This window comes from Phocoena phocoena, chromosome X (genome assembly GCF_963924675.1).
Source record: "Phocoena phocoena chromosome X, mPhoPho1.1, whole genome shotgun sequence".
In the NCBI taxonomy this organism is placed as follows: domain Eukaryota; kingdom Metazoa; phylum Chordata; class Mammalia; order Artiodactyla; family Phocoenidae; genus Phocoena; species Phocoena phocoena.
In genome coordinates this window covers 27,117,011-27,138,666 of record NC_089240.1, presented here as the reverse complement: position 1 = coordinate 27,138,666, position 21,656 = coordinate 27,117,011, and the positions used below count along the sequence as shown (strand labels likewise).

General features: G+C 42.6%; 1 protein-coding gene across 7 annotated transcripts in view; it reads left to right on the top strand.

The window, feature by feature from the left end:
• DMD (dystrophin) overlaps window positions 1-21,656 on the top strand; it is a 2,035,184-nt gene that overhangs the window by 1,880,391 nt on the left and 133,137 nt on the right. For 4 of the 7 annotated variants that reach the window (XM_065901098.1, XM_065901100.1, XM_065901101.1 and 1 more), the window contains one exon: window positions 9,647-9,708. In XM_065901098.1, coding sequence (XP_065757170.1) covers window positions 9,647-9,708 — 62 coding nt within the window. Of the gene's footprint in view, window positions 1-3,826; window positions 3,928-9,646; window positions 9,709-21,656 lie in introns of those variants that run through there. The other 3 variants (XM_065901105.1, XM_065901106.1, XM_065901102.1) reach the window with 3 other exon arrangements.

Sequence of the window (21,656 nt, the reverse complement as noted above, 5' to 3'; positions counted from 1 at the left end):
CCTGGGAGAAGTGGTATGTTCAAAAGTGGTCCTTGAAGAGAGTGTGATGAAAAAGGCTGTTTACATCAAGGCCAAGGGGAGGGAACGGTTTAAGGAACCTGGAGCAAGCTGTTGCTATAGAAATGACTGTCCCACAAGACTCGTGGCCGGGGGTAAAGAAACTCGGCCACTGCCAGGCTCAAGACCAACAGGAGGGAGCTTGGGGAATAAATACCCCAACATCTCTCTCCTCCTGCCCTTTCATCTCCTGCTACAGGCCTTTCATCATTACCTCCCATTGGCTGAAAGTGAAAGGAAGCCAGTGGGCAAGAGAGCCTGATTGATGCCATCCACAGAGGTCCAACATCGTGGGCCACAGAGCAGAGTGCAAAAGGGCAGAGAATAGAGCTGGAAGGAAGAATGGGGAAATCCCCAGCACAGTCCCTTAGGTCAGAGAGGTCCTCATTTTTCTAAGTACCTACAACATTTAAGTGGTTCAAAAACTGGAGTTTGGAAAAATTTACTAGGTTGCCTTCCTAGAGCTCATCTTATCTCATTCCCTCCTTACCTCTGTTTCTAGCAAATTGACTCTCCTCTGCTGTCAGCCAGCAGTGAGATCACTTACGAGCACACAAGAAAAATACAGATCTTCCCCCAGAGTAAAAGAAGCCACTTCTCTGGATGGCAGCACGGCAGAGTGGCTAACAGCACGGGCCTTGAAGCCAGACTCCCTAGTTCCAATCCTTGCACTGCCACATCCTAGCCATGGTATTGAGGACAAGTAGCTCATGGTAGGTTTTAAAAGCAGGATTTCAACTTAAGTTTTTTTATGCTGCTTTCATATCTGTGGTTTACATCAAAACAACAATAAGAAGAAGAAGAAGGAAGAGGAGAGCTACTACAAGTAGGCAATTAATGTATTACCATACGTGGCATCACTCTATAATTCATATATGAAATGAGGATATATAAATTATGTTCTTTTCTTAACGTCTTTCCCTAATAAAACAATATTCATAATCTAACTGAAATTAACAACAAAACAGTCGCAGTGAGGCACATGTCATTACTTTTTTTTTTTAATTAATTTTTTTTTTTTTTTTTTTTTTTACTGTTTTGGCTGTGTTGGGTCTTCGTTGCTACACGCGGGCTTTCTCTAGTTGCGGCGAGCGGGGCCTGGTCTTCATTGCAGTGCCCGGGCTTCATTGCGGTGGCTTCTCTTGTTGTGGAGCACAGGCTCTAGGCGCATGGGCTTCGGTAGTTGTGGCACGCAGGCTCGGTGGCTGTGGCGCATGGGCTTCGGTAGTTGTGGCACGCAGGCTCGGTGGCTGTGGCTCATGGGCTCTAGAGCGTAGGCTCAGTAGTTGTGGCCCATGGGCTTCGTTGCTCCACGGCATGCGGAATCTTCCTGGACCAGGGCTCGAACCACGGCGGATTCTTAACCACTGCCCCACCAGGGAAGTCCTGCCCATGTCATTTCTTAATAATACTTTCTGTATTTAATTTCTAAAACGACATCAAGATTTGGGAACAAGCCTTCAAGTGCCTATAACTCCAGTCTAAAAAAGAACTGAAAGATATTTTGGAGGATTGCCATCTGTCAAATTTAAGAAAAAAATTGAATGGTGATTTCTAATTTTCCATTTTTTTTCAATGAATTGTTCCGACTAGTTTTCTAGCTGGACACTGAGAAAATAGACTTGAGCATTTATATTCTAGAGAAACATCAGAACTCCTGAAGCTCGAGCAAGTAATTTAAAAGTGTAAAACAAACAAACAGACAGAAAAAAAAAAAACGGAAAGACAATGTATCCTATCACATAGGTGTTACAAACCTTTAGTTGATTGATTTCTAATATTTACAAATGCCCATGCTGGGAGGTTTGTGTCTTTTCATTGGAATGGACATAAACAATATTTAAGGGATGTGCTTGATACGTTGACACAGAGATTACGTCACTGAATGACACAGAGATTATGTCACTGATGAACTGCAAAGGCCACCACTTCCTTATCACAGAACACTAATCCTTCTCCCCCAAAGATAGGAGCAGATGTAGAATCTCCAGTAAGACCAAGGGACAGCCTCACCCAAAGACAGTCCTAGCGTGCCCCCCCCCCCGCCCCCCAGACCTTAAGAGCAGCCGCATCCACAACTCACTGGCTCAAAATGACTAAAAGATAGCAGTGAGGTCTCAGTTTAGCAGGCAGAATGCCAGAAGTGCCCTATTTGCTTTAAAATAGCAACACCAATCAGATCTGCATGCACGTGTCTTCCGTGATAACATTTACATTTGTATTTGGTTTGTCAAGGGTAATGAAGAAACTTGGCACTCCCTTTCCCTTTGGTTCCTGCACTTTATTTTTGCCTCTTTTGTCGCGCTGTAGCAGACGGTAAAGGGAGATTGATGTCTAGAGTCCTTTCAGCTCGAACATTCTCCGGGGCCGGGGGAAATGTTGAGGAAAAAAAAAAGAGGATATTTAAAAAGATAAAGGGGAACACTTTTTAACCTGTAAACTGAAGTAGAACAAATCAACCAGAACAGAGAATGAAAAGGAAATGGTTGAAAGAAGATAAAAAGAAAAAGCAGGCCAACAAAATAAATGGACAAAAGGGGACAATGAAACCACTAAGGGAGTTTATCTGAAAATACCCTTTGGACTCTAATGGAAGATATTATGTGAAGGCTGAGAAAAATTTTTGTGCTAATGAAGGCTTTCTTCTCTTCAGAATATTTCCACGCCTGTAAGAATTTTTCATATTTAATCTGTGTCGTCATATTGCAAACTCTACTATTAGAAATATTTGAACTACCAAGGCCCTGTAACTTTTCCAATGGAACGTTCCATTGGAAATGGTTTCCTTTTAGGTTTCTCTAAAGAATACTAAAAGACCACACGGTGCCACACCATTGGTGGTGGTTTTTATTTAAAGACTATACCACTGGTTCTCAAACTTCAGTGCGCTTGAAGTTTCTGATTCAGTAGCTCTCTCTGGGCTGGGGCCCTGGGGAATTTTCATTTCTAAGAAGTTCCCAGGCGATGCTGCTACTGCTGGTCCCAGGACTACACGATGAGAACCACTGCTATATCACAAACACACAGACAGATGCTTCCTTAAAAGCCCATTTAGCCCAGGATGAGCGGAACCTGAATGTCATGTCCTTACATCTCCACCAATTTAATCTTCAGTTGGGGGGGGCGCGGCGGGAAGGGAAGAATTATGCTTGTGAATTTTTTTTCTTTCATTCTCTAAAAAGAAAACTTTTTTTTTTTTCCTTTTTTTTTTTTTTTTTGCGGAGCACAGGCTCCAGACGCGCAGGCTCAGCGGCATGTGGGATCTTCCCGGACCGGGGCACGAACCCGTGTTCCCTGCATCGGTAGGCGGACTCCCAACCACTGCGCCACCAGGGAAGCCGTAAAAAGAAAACTTTTGACCCACACACTTAATTATCTGCGATGAGGTCATTTGCACCTAGGTCATTTATTTAGGCAACAAGTAGTCTTGCTGGAGGTTTTAAGGGGGTGCTGGCAGGGCGGTGTGAGGCTTCCAGGTTCCCGGCACTACCTTAAATCTCCTCCGTCTTTCTTTCTTTTTCTTTTCTCTTTCCTTTCCGTGTTGAAAGCCCCGACTGCCGGGTCCCGGGGAGTCCGGGTTCCCAGGGCGCTAGGTGGGGGCGGAGCCCGGCCCAGCCCCGCCCCGTCTGCCCGCAGCGCCCCCTCCCGCGCGCCCCGCCCTCCCGCCCTCCCGCCCGCTAACCCGCGCTGGCTCCTCCGCAGTGCTTTCAGCGGCGAGCCTGGGCGGCGGCGGCGGCGGTGGCGGCGGCGGCAGCGGCAGCGGCGGCGCTGGACTTTCAGGGAGCCCGGCGGCTCTGGGAAGCTCACTCCTCCGCTCGCGCCCTCCCCCGGCCGTGGAGCCCTTGCAGCCATGAGGGAACAGCTCAAAGGGTAAGTGCAACGCGGCGCCCTCGGATCGCCGCAATCAGTGCACTTGTGGCGCGAGCAGGGTGCGAGCCGAGGCGGCCAAAACTTGGAACCGCGCGGCGGCTGGACCCCCGGCGTCCGGGCGCAGGGGCACCTCCCCCGCGGGTCCTCGCGGCGCCGCAGCAGGTGCGCCCCCGGGGCTTCCCCCCAGCGCCTGGCTCGCTGGGAGACGCTTCCCCCGGCTTTGGGGCGGGCTCGGAGAGAAAAGGCTGATGTCTCGCCGTACCCGGAGGGGACAGAGCGTTCCCCACGCGGGGATTGGGGCCGCGGGAGCTTTTGGCTCCTTTCCGGGCTGTCTCTGTGGACGTGAGCCAGGCAGGCTGTTCCTAAATCGTCGCCCGACCTCGCAGAAGGAAGGGGCGCGCCAGGTTCTACCTTCCATTGCGCTGCAAGTGCCAAAAGGTCAACTTTCTGCCTGATTTCTTCCGAGGATTCCAACTGACATTTCCCTCGTTGCATTTTCTACTGTGTTCGTCCCATGCCCCAAAACTTGCAGAGATCGGGAGAGAAAGGAAAAGCAATTAAAGCCCAGAAGTCAAGGATTTGACACAGAGGATTGAGGGTGTTTTTTTTTCTTTGCCCTCTGGGGTTGAGTGTGGAGTCATTTCTGGGTGTCCTTCTCTCGCTTTTCTCCAGGTGTTTGTGCTTGTCTTTAAGCGAAGTTTGTCATTCCCGATCCGATCATGGCACTGAAAAGGGCAGGACACTGTTTATCTCCGTTAAATTTGGAGTTAAGTTTGAAGCTTGAATTGAAGGGGTTTAGTTGCCTGAGGGAGACATATTATTAATTATAAAATACTTTAACATGAAAAAAATTCATCCAGTTTAAGTGACGAACCGAAGTTTTTAAGTGAAATAAACATTTGTGGCCAACAAGCTCCTCTTAGTCTCTCTGCTTCTTTACCCCTGTCTCCTCTCCTTGTCACCCCCGCATTACCCTTTCTTTTTTGCCTAGCTGTTGTATTTCCTTGTCCCAAATCCCCTCCTTGGAGGCTATGGTTGCTCTTGGAGAAGCAGAGGAGCAAATGAAACAACATGGGTATATGGAAGGTTTCTGACCCTTGATCACCGTAGAATTGGTTTCAGTCCTCATTGTTTGATCTCGGATTGGACACGACCCTGAAGTGAAATTGCTTTGGCCAAAGTTGAGGGTGGGTGGGAGTTAAGCCCTGAAAAGCAAACATTACGGAGGACAAGTAACAGCTGGAACAGTCACCGAGGCAATCATCTTTGCCCTGCCTTGAGCCAAACAGAGTAAAATGTTAACAATTCCAGGTAACAAGAAATGGGGACTAGAATAGGATTTCTGATGCTTAGACCGACACCCCCCACCCCCTACCCACAATAGCAGAAACTTTTAAATATATTTTCCAATTCCCACCCTGCCAGTATTCCAGCCATGCAAGCCAAGTTCAACATTCACCATGCAAATGCCAAGGTTTCTCTAGAAAGAGAGTCTGATCCTCAGATTAAAGGGAGATGATTTTGTGTGTGTGGATCAATGGGCTCCAGATTATGTATGAAGCCAAACTCTAATCCTCTACAAATCGCAAGAGAATGTTACCTTTTTATATCGCTGCATAGCGATTCGTTTCCTCCCTGGGAAGTAGTAGAAAGATATTTTTTTTTCAAGGCGGCTGTTTGGAATATTTTCAGTACCAAATAACAGTGGTGGCAGAAGAAATCTTATTTTAATTAGACAACTGCCATTTTCCTGGGGAGAGCAGTAGAAATTTGTTACTTTTTATAAGTGTTTAATATTTGTTTTTAAAGAAACTAAAAAAGCAGTTCCAATAAGTCTGATATTCCAGCACTGACAGCAGGAACAGCTCTGAGGTGGTTAGAATAACCTTGCACACTACTTGAAACTAAAGAAGGTGAGAGAAAATTTAAATTGTGTGGTAGGAAATGAGGTCAGCTCTGTGCTCAGTGGAGTAATGCTTTAATTTCGTATTATTGACAAGTAGGTGTTGCCGGGGTCTTTTGTCACATCCAGTGATTTTGTGTTTTAATTTGTTTCTGGTTCTTAACACGGCTGAAAATAAAAAGGGAAAGAGATTATTGTAGCTTATACACATTTTTTTTTTTAAAAAGGAGGGGAAATCAGAGTTTGAAGGCTGTTCAGAGAGGCATATCTGATGCCAGGTTTTGGAACCATCAGGGCCAAAATCAATAACATTTTTTAAAAGATTGAAAGGGCGTTTTAAGGGTTATTTATGAGGCTGGTTTCTGTGTTAATGCATATGTAGAATTTTGATCTATGTTGAACATCATTGTTTTCAGGAAGACCGAACAAAGATGTAACCATTAACTTGTGAACAGGGTCTGGAATTGCCATTCTGGTTGCACATGGTATATGGGCAGTGCATTTCCGATGTGAAAAGTGAAGTGCAGAAAAGAGACAGTAACCAGAAAAACAGTACCACCCACCCTTCCACCACCGGCTCCCCAGCACAGCATATTTTTCTATATTGTCTGTGTATTCCAGGTGAACCTGAAGTGCTTCTCGTGGAGCTACTGAGAATCCTCTCCTGTTTTTGAAGATAGGCACAGAGTCAGAAATACAGCTGTAAAACCTGTACTGATCACAGACCAAAAGTTGGTTTGTTCTGTAAGGTAGACTATAGATAGGAGTTATGCAGATTCGTGTTTACCATTTCATCCTGTTCATACTCATCTTTCCTGTCTGTTTAGGAGGTTAAATAATGTCCCACCAGGGCTTTGGATTCATCACAGATTGAAAATACCCACATACAGTGAAGTGACTGTTTGGTTCATCGTGTGGTTACCCCCAAAGCTAGAGTCATTTCAGCTATGTTGCCAATTGTTTTTAGCATTCAAAGATTAAAAGATAATTTTTCTAGTTTGGAGGATTAGTCACACCCTTTATTCTTTTCTTTCCACTTGTGCTCACTTCTTTCACTTACTGCCGGGTTGTAATGGAAGTGAAACTAACTCTGCAAAGGTGAAATATAAATCTGGTTTTCTAGTTACTTTGCATTGCTTAAAAATAAAAGGCTTTCGTGTTGGAGGGGAGGAAGGTAAAAGAAGATTAGCTTTTGGATTTGTTTGAGTTCATTTATCTAGGTTATTCACATACCCCAGAATCACAACTAATTGGGAGAAAGAATGAGTACCTAGAAAGGACTAACTGGTATGTGTTAGCACATGAATGGAGCGCAGAAGTAGGGGCTTAGAATTTCTTCCTTCCTCCAGTAAAGGACATTTCAATTTAGCTATGGACAGATGGATTAAATAATAATTTCTAAAATCCCTTTCGTAATTTTTAACCACTGGAATAAATTCCTTAAAAAGGTGGAAGTGTAGGTATATCAACAGTCATGAAATCTTTGGAGGGAGGGAGCTACATGAAGCTCCCATTCAGTCTATGTGGGATTGTCCTGTCACTCGTAGGCAAGTTTCTCTTTTCTTTTGGAGTTGCGTTTTGTACACGTTATTTCTTGCCCGTGTTCCTCCGATTTGAAGTCCATTACAGATGGTGGCTTTTCAGACTGGTTCTCTCTGTCTCTGTCAGGTTAGGTTTGTCAGCTCAGACAGACGTTTTTCTGCCCATCGATTGAAGATGCTACAGTCCTCCCACATGTGGTAGAGATGGGATGTTATTATTACGTAGTGTGTGTAATAAGAGCCTGTACATGTGGACACATGTGCTTTCCCCCTTTTCTCCCTCCCTCCCTCCCTCCCTCCCTCCCTGGTGCTCACATATGATGGCCTTTGGAAATGGCAGAGGTCTAAATGCAGGGTGGTCTCAATAGAAGGTAACCTTTCCTTGCTGGACACTTGTGTATGGAATTGGTACATACACAGCCTCTTTCGGAGCTAAAAAAACATCCGAGAATAAGCAACACTTTTTCCATGAAGCTGCATGCTGCAGCCTCCTTGTGCTGTGCATGTAAAGTACCAGTCCTTCCCACCCCTTCTCCAGATCATAAGCCAGTGTGGACATGGGGCTTTCAGAAACCCCCAAAGCATGGACTGTATCTTTTGCTTGTCTTGCTCTGTAAGATTTGGATTCTACTCTGGTACATTCCCTCGACTGACTTACTCCTCAGCCACAAATTGTCTCTGTGGAAAAGTCAAACAGAAACAAACAGGTTTGGAAGAGACTGAAACAGCCCTTCCCCAATGAACACTGTCTTGTCAACTTCTTTCCCTAGCCTTCACCATTCAATTGCTGAATGGTAAATATCAGAGGGACGGTCTCTGAAGTTGCACACTGTGGGGAATTTCCACATGTTTTTTGTCATTTGTGATTGTGTTTTATTTATCAAACCACAATAAATGTTTCTCTCTTTTGCTTATTTTCTTGAAAACAGAGGTAATACACATCGAGTGTTACTTTTGCCCTCTATGAAGGGTCTTAGGTGTGGCTGACTTAACCACAGTTGGATCCTCATCTATATTATAATCAACTAATGAAAGCTTTGCTTTCAGTGGGCAGTAATTTGGGGGCCACATAGTAACAGAAATGACCACATATTGAGCGCCAGAAGGTATCAGTCTATATCAGCTCGTCCTATATCAGCTTGTCCTTTAATGCTCCCAGGTAAGCGGGCTGGCCCCAAATTTCACAGCTAGTAGGCCACAGAACCAGAATCCAGTCCTAAGATTTAACACCTACACTTGACATTGTTGGCCTCCCTAAGCTCCTCTTTCTGTGTGCAGCCGCTGTGCTTTCTGCTCCCCTTGAAGTGTCCACAGTTAAGCTATTTCTCCTCTCTCCACTCCCACCTTTCCCTCAAAGATAATGAATAGGCTCTGCTTATGAGTACTGAAATATGGTTCAGGGCTGCGTTTTACTGCATCAAAGCCCAGTCAAGTAATCCCCGAAAACTGGAAATACGATGCTATGGTGATTTATGTAGATGGGCCAAAGTAAGGAAAAGTATATGTAGTTATCTCTCCCAGGTTTATTCACGGAATCGAATGCGGAACAAAGGTGTTTTGTTCTTTCTGTGGCAGGAGCTGATAGCCAGCAAACACACTTAGCTAAACTCCAAGAAATGGAAGAGAACTGTGAATGCTTCATTCAGGCCCACGTAAACATAGGAAAAGGTGCGGTGGTATATAGAGTGCCGAGTTAAAAGGACATTCTAAAAGTAATGGGAAGAGGGAAGATACAATCTATGAGTCAGGCAATGGATGGACCTTAAGCCGAAGTGAAACACAGTCATCATAGAGATGAGATCTGGATACGGAGAAGAAAGTAATGGAAAAGTGTCAGGGACAGTGAAAGCAAATGAGAACTGAGGCGATTTATTTATTTAACTAATATCAGTATCTCTTTGACAGAGTTGAATAACGCTTGTCAGTGTCTTTTCTGTATGTTCTGAATTGGATGGCTGAAGAAATCCTGATTTTTGATTATTGAGTACCTAACAAAGTCACTTTCTTATAACAGAAGTGCAGCCGACTTGCGGGTACAAAAAAGAAACAAATGCTGGTTACCAAATAATGATCGTACTGCTTTTCCTGTTGAGAGCAAAGGTTGGGGTCTCTCTCCTTGTAAAATAAACATTCGTCACTGCGAGATGAAAGGCCTGTCAAGTAATGAAGCCAAATGAGCCAAAGGCATACCGTGCTTTTTTTTTTTTTTTCTTGTCTCCTTTTCTCTACTACTCATTCTAAATTCTAAAGTCTCTCTTTGTATTTTATGTTTTAGCCACGAGACCCAAACAACTTGCTGGGACCATCCCAAAATGACAGAACTCTACCAGTCTTTAGGTAAGGACATGGCCGTGTTTCCTCCAGGTGAAATGACAAATGACTCGTAGGATAAAGTAGTTGGTAGCGCGCAAGCCATTTGTTGTCTAAATACATCACTAGATTGTTTAAGGGGTGAAAACAGCAACACCTTTCTATTCAGAATTGACAGCTCTCTTTTTTTTCCGAGGTTGCTTAAAAATAAGTTTTAGGATTGCACTGATTCCCGAAAATTCAGTATATCTGAGAGGGCCAAAAAGGTCTTGCTAGTTTTCTTTTTCCCCTAAAAGGATGGAAAAAATACTTGTAATTGACGGCTATGCTTTCCCCCCAAAGAAAGAAAAGGGTTTCAGGTTGTTCTTATTGATTTCGTCCTTGTGAAACCAAGAAGGCACTTTTGCCAAGTTACGAATGCCGTGTAAAGGAATTTTCCGCAGTCACTCCAGTGATCCTAATTCCTAAGCCTGTCCGGTCATCAACATGCATGCTCGATGAAAGTCCACTCTACACCGTTTTCCATCCCTCGGGAATAACCTGAAATGAATTCCCTCACATTGTAGCTAGTTGTTGTTGTTTTAGTTAAAAAATCGTCATGCTGTCTCTACTACTAAACATTTTTTAAGTCCCTTTTTGCGAATGGACATATTTACAGACTGAAATGCGTAAGATGAAAACTCTTTGGGTTTTAAGTTATGTGACAAAGCCCATGGGAGTCAGGGTGCTCAAACATAAATTTTGGATGTGTGTGTGTGTCCATGTATCTGTGTGTAGCTGCTGCTGCCTTTGTCTCATAGGTTCCCATTGGTTAATGAATTGCAGCTATAGAGACATTAAGGCATGGAGTAGGAGATATTCGCAGCCCCCCCCCCCCCAGATTTTTCCCTGAACTCTTTCCAGCAAGGACCTACTGTACAGCACAGGGAGCGCTGCTCAGTATTCCATAATAGCCTAAATGGGAAAAGAATTTGAACAAGAATAAATACATGTGTACGTATAACTGAATCACTTTGCTGTACACCTGAAACTAACACAACATTATTATAAATGATAGAAGTTCCTTCCAGAAATCTGAAAAAATACAAAGCGTGAAGAAGAAAAGTCACTTATAACTCTACTAGCCAGAGATACCAATACATTTCAAGTAATATTATGTCAGCTCAGTCTAGCAGTAAGAGCGTGTGTGTATGTACAGGCACATATGTACACACACTCCCTTTTAAAAACTTAAGGAAAATCAGGATCAGCTCATCTTCAAGTGCTACATTTTCAGCCCCTGCAGAATGTTTCTGGCTTTTATGCTGTACTGTTTAGACCACGGGTGGAAAGCTTGAATGCTTATATTTTGGCAAGTGACAGAGTGAGACTTCATCTGAAGTGGGCAGTGGCTGTGCTGGAGGAGCTGGTCGTCCTAGCCCAGTGCTCTCAAGACTTTGGATTTTTCAAGACAAACTAGAAATCTTCCAATAAAGAGCTCGTTGAAACTGGGCCTCCTGCTTATAACCTCTGGTTTACGTAGGCTCAGCCTACTTATAATTTTTTCCTACTCTAGTCACAGTGATCTCTAGTTCTAGTCTTTTAATTTACTTTTATTTGAAAATTATAATTATTATAGAATCAATACTTGTTCATATTTTTTAAAGTTAAACAGTATAGACAAGCTAACAAAAAAGAAGTCATCTGTAACCCACCTCTTAGTTAACTAATGTTTAACAATCTAGTAGGTATCCTCAAAAATTTCTTTCTATACATACATTTTTACCAAAGTTGGGTCGTTCTGTTTTATAATCAGCTTTTATTCACCTAAAGGTAATGTACCATGGCCATCTTTCCATTTCATTGCATTGTATTCTCTACCAGCTTACTTTTAATTACTCTGTAATGAGAAATCACAAACATGGTTGATAAAAAGCTAATTATGAACTCTCAATGAAGAGGTGTTTGCACCTTCAATAGGAGTTAAATATGCTTTTTATCGTCATATTTCTAAAGTTTTCTCAGTAGGTCGAACGCGGTGGTAAACTCAAAGCTGGTAATCTGGCATGATTTGTAACCTTGGGCAAATCACCCGACTTTGGAAGATAATGGAATTTTACAGTTGCAGGGAAATTTAGAGCTTATTTGTTAACAGACTTTTTCTTTGATGAAATCGACTTAATTGAGATCAGTTATATCGATTAAAATGCTGCCATCATAAATATGTGGTCAATTCCACCACCACCAGCCGCTCCCCACCCACACTTTGAAATTTTGGTTTTTGTTATCCTGGCAACAAACATCTTGGAAATGAACTGGGTGTTGACATTTGATTTTCAGCTTTCAAAACTTATATTTCCAATATTTTCGTTACAATCACATATTACTTGGGCTAACTTCTATTCAAATGGTGACACGTTACGTAACATCTTCCGTTTATTGAGAGTGTGCTGTGTGTGCTGCTCATGGAAATGTATGTGAGCAACCATCGTGCCTGGTAGATGTCATCAACAGCCTTCTTTCACGGGGCAGTGAAGTCAGGCGCAGAGAAACCCTTTGTCGGGGATACACAGCCATATGTATGACTCTACACTGGGATCTACCCCAGATCTTCCGTTAGTGTTTGCACTTATCTCATTGATATTATTAATGTAGCAAAGTATGTCCGTGTAGATTACCACGCACCTGCTACAAATAGGTACAGATTGACAGTTTTACCTATGGATAGACAGTTATTTGAATGGTATTTCTAGAACAAACCATTACATTTCTAGAACTAGTATGGTGGATTCCTGGACAGTGGACACGCTTCCTTTCCCCGTTGCGAGGCACACGTGGAATGATTGATTTAGTAGTTTGTTGTGTGTCTACATCCCTGAGATAACCTGCGAGATTAAGTACCACTAGTGCCCTTCCCACCCCCAAATTACAGTGTTTCGAAGTTGAAATATAAGCATAACATACTGAAAAGAAGCCTTTAATTTCTTTTTTATCTTTATATATTGGCATATGTTTTCCCTCGCGAGCTATCCCTTTAGGTCCAAGCTGCTATTTTGAACTGGATGAGATGGTTGGAAGCCTTCAACTACACTTAGTTCGTGAAAGGTATCATGAAAGCAAAACTGGTCTGGTGTGGTCACAGTGTTAGACCATACCTCGGGCCCTCTCCTAATGGAAGCTGAACCTCTTGTCTGTGGTGACATGTTGAAAATATCAAGAAGTTGCTAATCCCCACCATACCACCAACTCCAGACATAACTCTACTGTAGAAGCTACAGTGGCTCACAGCATGCAGGGAATGTTACACATTCCTAAATATGCCCACCTCGGAGGGGATTTCCATTCTCTAATTTGCCAAAACCCCCAACCAGCCTATTTAACACACTCTGTTTTCTGCCTTGCCCCCAAACGCGTTCACGTGATCCGCCCCCGACCCTTGGTCCAAACACCACAGTATTATTAGCCAGAGTCATTTGGTAAGGGCTGAAAAAGTAGGACTTGAGCAATTAACTGATAGAAGGCTATGGTATTACTTGAAATGTTAATCTTAGAGATCTCTACTTAGTAGAATTCTAGGTGATTTTCTTTCTTCCTTTCCTGACTTTCTACAATGAGTTTATATTATTTACAATTAGATACTTAGCAAAAAAAGTTTCTTCATCAGTACCCCCATCCCATTCCTTAGTGTCCCTACAGCTCTAATTCATCAACCAGTGAGAACCTATGACAGAAAAGCAGCAGTAGCCACACACACACGCATATATACATCACACATATGTGTGCATATAAAAATGTATGCTTAAGTCCTGATTCCCATAAACTTTATCAGGTAAATTTGAACACAAGGAGATCATCTCGTGCGTCGTTAGTCTCTAAATATGTCCATTCACAAAAAGCTGACTTTAAAAAAGTTAGCCTTGTCTTCTTTACCACTAAATTTTTTATTTAAAAAATGTAAAAGAACTCATTTCAGGTTATTCTCAACAGATCTAAAACGGCTTTTTTGAGTGAGCTTTCATCAAACGTTAAAAATATTGTGTTTTCCCCATGAAGTTAGGCTGTGTACCCACTCAGAAAATTCCAAGTTATGAAGGAAAAAATTGTTGGGCTCCCACACAAACACAAAACAAGGCATAGTAAAGAAATAATTTAAACATTTACAGACATGACCTGACAGTCCTTAGGAATTGGAGCATTGGAAGGTCTCCAGAAAATTTTTTACGCAACATTAACCGTTTGGCAAAAGCACTGACTTGTTTGCACAGAGAAGAAATCAATAAGAACAACTCGAGAAGAGTTTTCTTTCAGCATTTTTCTCTGACTACCCCCAATGTGGTGGGGTGAGTGGTATATTAAAAAATTTCCCGTATCTTTTTTTTTTTTTTTTTGGCGGTACACGGACCTCTCACTGTTGTGGCCTCTCCCGTTGCGGAGCACAGGCTCCAGATGCGCAGGCTCAGCGGCCATGGCTCACGGGCCCAGCCGCTCCGCGGCACGTGGGATCTTCCCGGACCGGGGCACGAACCCGTATCCCCTGCGTCGGCAGGTGGACCCTCAACCACTGCGCCACCAGGGAAGCCCTCCCATATCTTTTTTTACGTGGCCTTATCCTTATCCTTAGAGTGAGGGTATTGGACCAAAGTGTTGAAGAATTTTGTTTTTCTCTTGCTTTGGGAAGAGGTGGGGCAGGTTGTTTCCAAAACTTGCTGTGCTCATAATTTTCAAGAAGTACCTTTGGCTGATTCTGCAGACAAATGGATTTCTAAAAGTTTAATCATTCCTATTTTTAAAAATGCACATTCTTGGCAAACAAGCAACAGGGAGAAGATCCTGCCGCCCATCCCTGTCTTACAGGCCGAGTGAGACAGGCTGATATCAAGTAGGGAGGCTCTCTGGAAATATACCTGCTGGGCCATCTATTTGCTGTTGAGAGGGCATATTCTTCCTCATTTCTTAGAAGTAATAATATGTTCCATTCATGAGGTGAATTTCAGATTTCTATTAGCATCTTTACAAATGGAATGGCAAGACTGTTGTTCCAAACGCTTATCTTGGTGATTTAAAACATAAAGCTCTTTAAGGCTCCAAAAGGCATTTTAAAAATCAGTAGATGTTAGGTAGTAATGTGCTCTGGGATTTATTTTGAAATACGAATATAATATTGATTTATATGGAGTGCCGTTATATGATAAAAAGCCTCTCATTTTCTCACAATTTACGTCTAGGTTCTTAAGTTCATCACTGAAATTTTAACATTAAAAATAACCCCATCCCCCCCCACACATATAATATGTGCTGCTTAAAAATACTTTTAAAAAGTATTTCTTAGTCTCTCTTATTGTGAATATATTAATTATAAATACAGTAAAATCTTTATGTGGTCCCCTCCCTGGCTTCTTTCTCCCCTGCAGTATGGGGTGTTCGCACGAGGGATACGAGCAGTACAGCGCAGGAATAGCAGTTTGCAGAGGAGACATAGGTTAAAAAAAATAGGCTAAGGTGAAGAGAGAATCATTAAGCTTCAGAAGGTTAACTGATTTCATTTCAGACCAGTTACTAAAATCTAGATGTGCTGGCTGATCGGACATTTCTTACCCCAATTTCCTTTTCCTTCTTTGAAGCCCTTACACCACCAGCTTTTTTTTTCTCTAGGGGTGTTGGTTCCCCTCTTTTCCTGCGAGTCTGGCATTCTCCAGAAGGATCTAGCCCCTCTTAGCTGTTGCCCAAATTCTGGAGCCCACTCTCCATGATGCTTACCCAAATGATGCAGAATCTCTGAGTTTTCAAAAATAGACTTATAAATGTTTTAGGAATTCTTAGGAAAAGTGGTCTTAAAAACCCTTGTGTTTTGAAGGCAGTCTGTCAGCACGTGGCCCAAGCCTCGTGTCTGTTGCCTGAGAAGAGCTTCAGAATGTTCAAACGAGGGCTCAGTTCTGGGGTCTCATGGGTCTGAGGCTGGTGTGATTCTTAAGCAGTCCTAGTTGAGAGGACCATCAGTCAGGTCGAGAGGCTGAGAGCTTCTTCGGGATACATCAGTATTGTTACTAATAAATGATTGCAGCTGCTCAGATAGAGTTGGAAACACTGCCATACAAATCCTGTACCTCTTTCCTCAGTTTGCCAGGAGGAAGGAAAATAAGTTAGCTTATTCTCTCCCTCTTTTCGTAGGCTTTCTACATTCCATTAAGTATTCCCTCCTGAGGGTGCTCTACCGATTAGGAACTGCGGGACTCTGAATGACGATGCATTCCTTCTGCGTGGGGAGCATGTCCTAATGCTTTTCTCAGCATATTTTGTAAACTCAACTGTTCTCAACCAAGGGACTCAATGTTTAGCGTATTTCTTCTCTTATCTCTAGTTCTTTAAGTATTGCCAAGTATTAAAACTTGTGCCTCTGGATTTTCTACTACCATAGGGCCTTGAACTGGAAAGAATACCTCAGTTCAGATCCCAGCTTGGGTGTGACCTTAACCTGGACCCTTGCTTTCCCGCAGTCTCAGATTTCTGGCTTATCAGGTCGGGCAGCAACCTTCCATCTCTAAGTGTCTGGTTTTAGTTTAACTTCTGATGGATTTGGCTTGGCCTTATGAATGCTGTGCCCCACACACCAGTTTCCCTTTGTCCCCACCAGCCTGGAAGATAGGAATAATAAGATCATTGAGTGAGTAATTTTTGTACTTTCATTTCTGTAGTACTTTACAGTGTGCAGCGAGCTTTCAGAAGTAACCGTATTTAATCTTTACACAGCTGTAAATTAGGTATATGGGTGGCATATGACCTGAATTTTCAGATCTTCTGTCCTGCCATCCGTTTGAGTAGATTCCTGTTTTTGTTTTTGTTTGCGGTACGCGGGCCTCTCACTGTTGTGGCCTCTCCCGTTGCGGAGCACAGGCTCCGGACGCGCAGGCCCAGCGGCCATGGCTCACGGGCCCAGCCGCTCCGCGGCGTGTGGGATCTTCCCGGACCGGGGCACGAACCCGCGTCCCCTGCATCGGCAGGCGGACTCTCAACCACTGCGCCACCAGGGAAGCCGTAGGCTCCTGTTTTTGATTTAGAAAAGTATACTATCATATGAGTGGATGGGGCAACTGTTTCCTCCTCCTTTCTGTTTGGACTTGAGCAGGCTGAGGCGCAAGACTCGCTTTGACTTATTCACACTGACATATGGGTAGAAGATAAGGAACCAAGTCCAGAGCACACATTTTATGGCTCCTAGCTTGCTGTTCTCAGAGGAACATCCATCACTCGTAGCATGATTTATAAAACTGCTTTATCAGCATAATTAAGCTATGGAATCTCAAATGGCATTCTTTATTCCCTAGCTGACAAAGTTAACACAGGAGATTTACTCAGATTTGCAAAACAGAAGGCATAAGACATTAAAGCTGTTATAAATGTTCTTCCTTTCTGTCTATCCTGCTTATTAAAGAGAAAAGAAAAATAATCTGTTCTTTTCACTTCAGTTCGCATCGATTGATTGTCCCCATTTGTAAAAGAGAAATGTAATCTTCGAATCAAAATTTATGGTGTTTTAATGGGATATTTTTTAATAATATTTTTCTTGTTCAAATAACTTGATTTAAAGCTTCTGATTGAAGAACATAAGTAAATAGATGTTTCTGAATTGCATCTTGCAAAGCTTATTTCAGAAGGAAACTCAAAAGGATTCTCTTTCAGACTTACACTGGTTTCCAAGTGAGAAGAGCTGCCAATTTTTTTGGTAGTTTACTTGATCTAAATAAGAGGAGCGTTAAGGTTACACCTGCAGCTGTGAGAAAAGTGCTGGATGTGTACAATTTTATGTAGCTGGGTCTGCAGAAGACAATTTTTGCACACGAAGTAAAGGCGTCTAAAGACGTGTCTGCTCTTTTTCAGACATTTCCAATATTTCTTTTTTAAGCACACAAGTCTGATTACCTCTGTACGTCTCTTGGGAGCTGCAGTTTTGCTGGAAAGAGATTTAGAACAGTTGGAACACTCACATAAAATAGATAGTGAGTCTTTGAAGTCCATACTCCCCACAGTAGTAATAAAGTGACCTAAAAATATTCTGAAAGAGTCTCTTACGACATAGTGGATGAGTCATTAGCTTGTTTATGAATTGGTGTTATTCTGTGAGAATGTTTCAGAATTTGCCATTCCACAAAGTCTTGATCCCTTGCACAACTTCAGGGAAGTCTTTGTGCCCCCTCATAAATTGAAGCTTATGTAACTAGGACATAAGTTATATATGAGTTTGCGTTCGTGTGCATACATACCTGCACGCACATATATTTATATGTTTACATACATATTTTTTATCAAGCATTAATTTTGGTGGAGAGTGCTTCGTCTTGTATTTTGCTTTCTAGTTCTATAAAAAGGCTGTCGGTTTTAGAGCTTCTCCAACTGGTGAAGGACAGTTGTTTTTAAAACACCCAGTATGTCTCGGACTTTGGGGCGGCCTTATTGAAACTGACTAGTGTACACTCACATCACACATAACTCACCGCACAGGTTCAGCCGCACTTGACCTAGTCCGTACCTTGTTCCGTGAAATGGACCCACTGATTACGCATTTGGATGTCACGGCAATGTCAAGTTGCTACAGAAGTTGCCTAACACATTCCTAGTTTCTGTGTGTGTGGAAAACTGTACTTTGAGTAGCACTGTTCTAGGACATTTAATTTTTGAAAGTATAAACGTAAACTCAAATCAGGTGACCTTGGGAGAGGGTAATTAACTTACACCAAACGAGAACACCTGAAAAATGTTACTTATGGGTTTTATATTTTGCCAGTTGAGTCAGGTTCAGGCAAAGGAGGGATCTATATTCTTTCCCATTTCATAGGCCTCCTTGGCAATTATTTTGGAGGCCAAAGTAACAGGACCGCCCAGTACAGCAAGGGGCTGGGTATGAAGTGGCAGGATCCCGGCTGCCTAGTTTCATGCCTCCTCCACCCCTATAATTAAATGTAGTGTATAACATATCATAGTTTTGAAATACAAATTTGTTTTCATCTAGAACATAAAATGTGGCATGTGTACTCTTTCTGTTGTGTGTTGAAGTCGATGGGGAACTGATTGATTATGCTGTGACTTGGTGTCACTTTATGAGTTGAGGTTGGGAGGTAAAGTGATGTAGCAGCATAAGAGTTCATTGACTTTGACGCTGGTGAGACTTGGATTTGAGATTCTGGCTCCGCCACCAGTTCTCTGTGGCCAAGACAAAGGCAGTGACAATTTTGCACCCCAGTTTCGTAATTTATCAAGTGGTTATGATGGTACTTACCTTGGGGAGTGTTGTGGGGATTAGAAATAATAGATGTAAAACTACAAAATGTCTGACATAGTAACTGTGCAAGGAATTATAATAACTCTTGATGATGGTGACGCTGCAGCGCTACTGTCATACCCCATGTCCCTCCTTAGCCAAAAGAAAGAAACATGCACGGTAATTCAAGAGTGAAAAGAAAGGAGAAAGCCTGTGAAATAATGTGACATGCCCAGAAAAATGCCTGATACAGAGTGAACACCTAACAAACGGTGGTGGTACTGTCACGGTAGGGAGGGGACAAGGGAATGGCTGCAGAGGTAAGGAGGGATGAGACCATAAAAAACGCATATGACGTGTTGAAGGCTTTGATGCTAAGATTTTCGACTTGCGTGAAGTATCGATCAGGGTCCAGTCAGAAAATAGAAACCACTTTAGTTATTTCAGACGGAGGGGATTTGTGCCGGAAATTGGTTACCCAGTGACGGAAGAGCTAAGAAGCCAAACAGACGGCAGGGAGCCTCTGCTGTACCCAGGGCTGGAGGGACAGTGCCAAGAGGTAGTATCACCAGAGCCCCAGAAGCCAGAGCCATCATCTGGAGCTAGAACCAGTGGCCAGTTGGGACCACTGAGGGAGGGGTTAATGGGGCGGGAGATCCAGGGCTTGTGCTGAAGACAGAGAGAGAAAGGGAGAGATAGCCTGGCCTCTCCTTCCTCCTGTCCTCTCCCTCAGTTCTTCTGCCAGGCACCGCCATTGGGCCATACTTACTTAGAAGCCAATTGTAAGGGAGCAGGAAAGCGGCATTCTCTGTAACAGAGGGCAGAGCAGGGGAACGCCGGAGAATGGATCTGAGAACCAGCGAGCAAGTGGCTGAAGTGCAGGAGGCCGCAAGGACTGTGATGCAGTCAGCCATCTATGCAGTATGCAGGGAAGAGAAACACAAAGCCTTAAACGCTTGCATGGGATCTTCTGAGTCTGAAGCAACTTAAATGAGGCACTAAAAGGGTACACTGGGTTCAAAGGAAGCTGACCTAAAAACAAGCAAAGAGGAGGTAGCAGTCAAAAAGTTACCTGCACAGAAGTCCAAACTCTAAGAAGAAGCTGTCGTGCATTTGATTGTAGCACTTGCATTATTTATAGTTGTTTATGCTCAAGTCTCTCAAGACTAAGTAATGAATTCCTTTAAAGCAGGAACTGTCTTCCTCATCTTTGTCACTAGCGCCCAGTGCATGGTAGTCTCTGAATAAATAAATGTTCATTGAATGAAACACAGTAGAGCAAGCGAGAGTGATTTTTCTGGGGAAGAAGACAGATACCACTCAAGAAGACAGCAAGTTGTGTCCACCTAGAGGGGTGGGATAGGGAGGGTGGGAGGGAGGTGCAAGAGGGAGGAGATAATGGGGATATATGTATACATGTAGGCTGTTTCACTTTGTTATACAGCAGAAACTAACACACTGTCGTAAAGCAATTATACTCCAATAAAGATGTTAAAAATAGATAAATAAATAAAAAATAAAAAGAAGACAGAAGGATATAGATGATGTTTTCCTAAGGCAGATTACTAAACTAGCAAGATGGAAGTCTCTGGAGAGATGGAGTTCTTTCCAGAAAGTAGAAGATAAAGCATCATGGTAAGAAAAATTAGGAATGTCAGTTAAGTTGTAAATTTTATTGGCAATTTGATATCTTAGCACAACCAGGTGAACTGCTACCCTGGAATTAATTTTATTCTAAAAGGAATAACTCATTGATAATCAAGGAGCTAAGACCCTTGAGGGACTTCCCTGGTGGTCCGGTGGCTAAGACTCCGTGCTCCCAATGCAGGGGGCCCGGGTTCAATCCCTGGTCAGGGAACTAGATCCCACATGCCACAACTAAGAGATCGCATGCCACAACTAAGACCTGGTGCGGCCAAATAAATAAATAAATATTTAAAAAGAGGAAAAAAAAGGAGCTAAGACCGTGAAAGAAAGGGTCGCCGTGGATTTGGAATTTAAATAACAAGGAAACACTGAACACAATTTGGTGTGCTGGTAGCCTCAATTATTCATTGGTTTCTTAACTCAATAAATACTTAAGAGTGTGCCAGGCGCTGTGAATCCTACACTTGAGGACAGCAGGCTAAAAATATTATTGAAGGTATAAACATTTTTACAGTAACCTTATTTTTTTGGACATTACAAAACATATGTTCATTCCCAAAATTTGGAAAGATGAAGTGTAAAAGAAAACAAAAATCAATTTCAATCTCAGCGCCCAGAAATAACCACCATTTACATTTTAGAGGATTGCTTCCAGTCTTTTTTTCGATGCATTTCTTATATAGTTGTTTGAGGCAACATCCTGTTGATAACGTTATATGCTACTTTATTCGCTGAATGTCCCAAGTTTTCTCTCATTCTTAAATTCTTCGGGGATGTTATTTTTCCCAAGTTGCATTTTCCTGAAATACTACTTTTTAAAAATAATTTCCCATTTTTCAAAAACTAATTTATGACAAAGGAAACTCAAATTCATGTTGAATTTGAAGAAATAAAGCCTTAAGATTCTGGAGACTTACTACAAACAGGCTTCTGAGAAGAAAGCCAAGTAAAGTGTGTTACGATGCCTTCTGTCCAGAAAGCTACTTATGTGTTAGAGATGTTACAGAACAAAAATCAGTGTAGTCAAAAATAGGCAGTCAGTCATCAGAAGGCTGATAAGAAAAGTTTATCCTATGATAAATACAGTTTATAAATT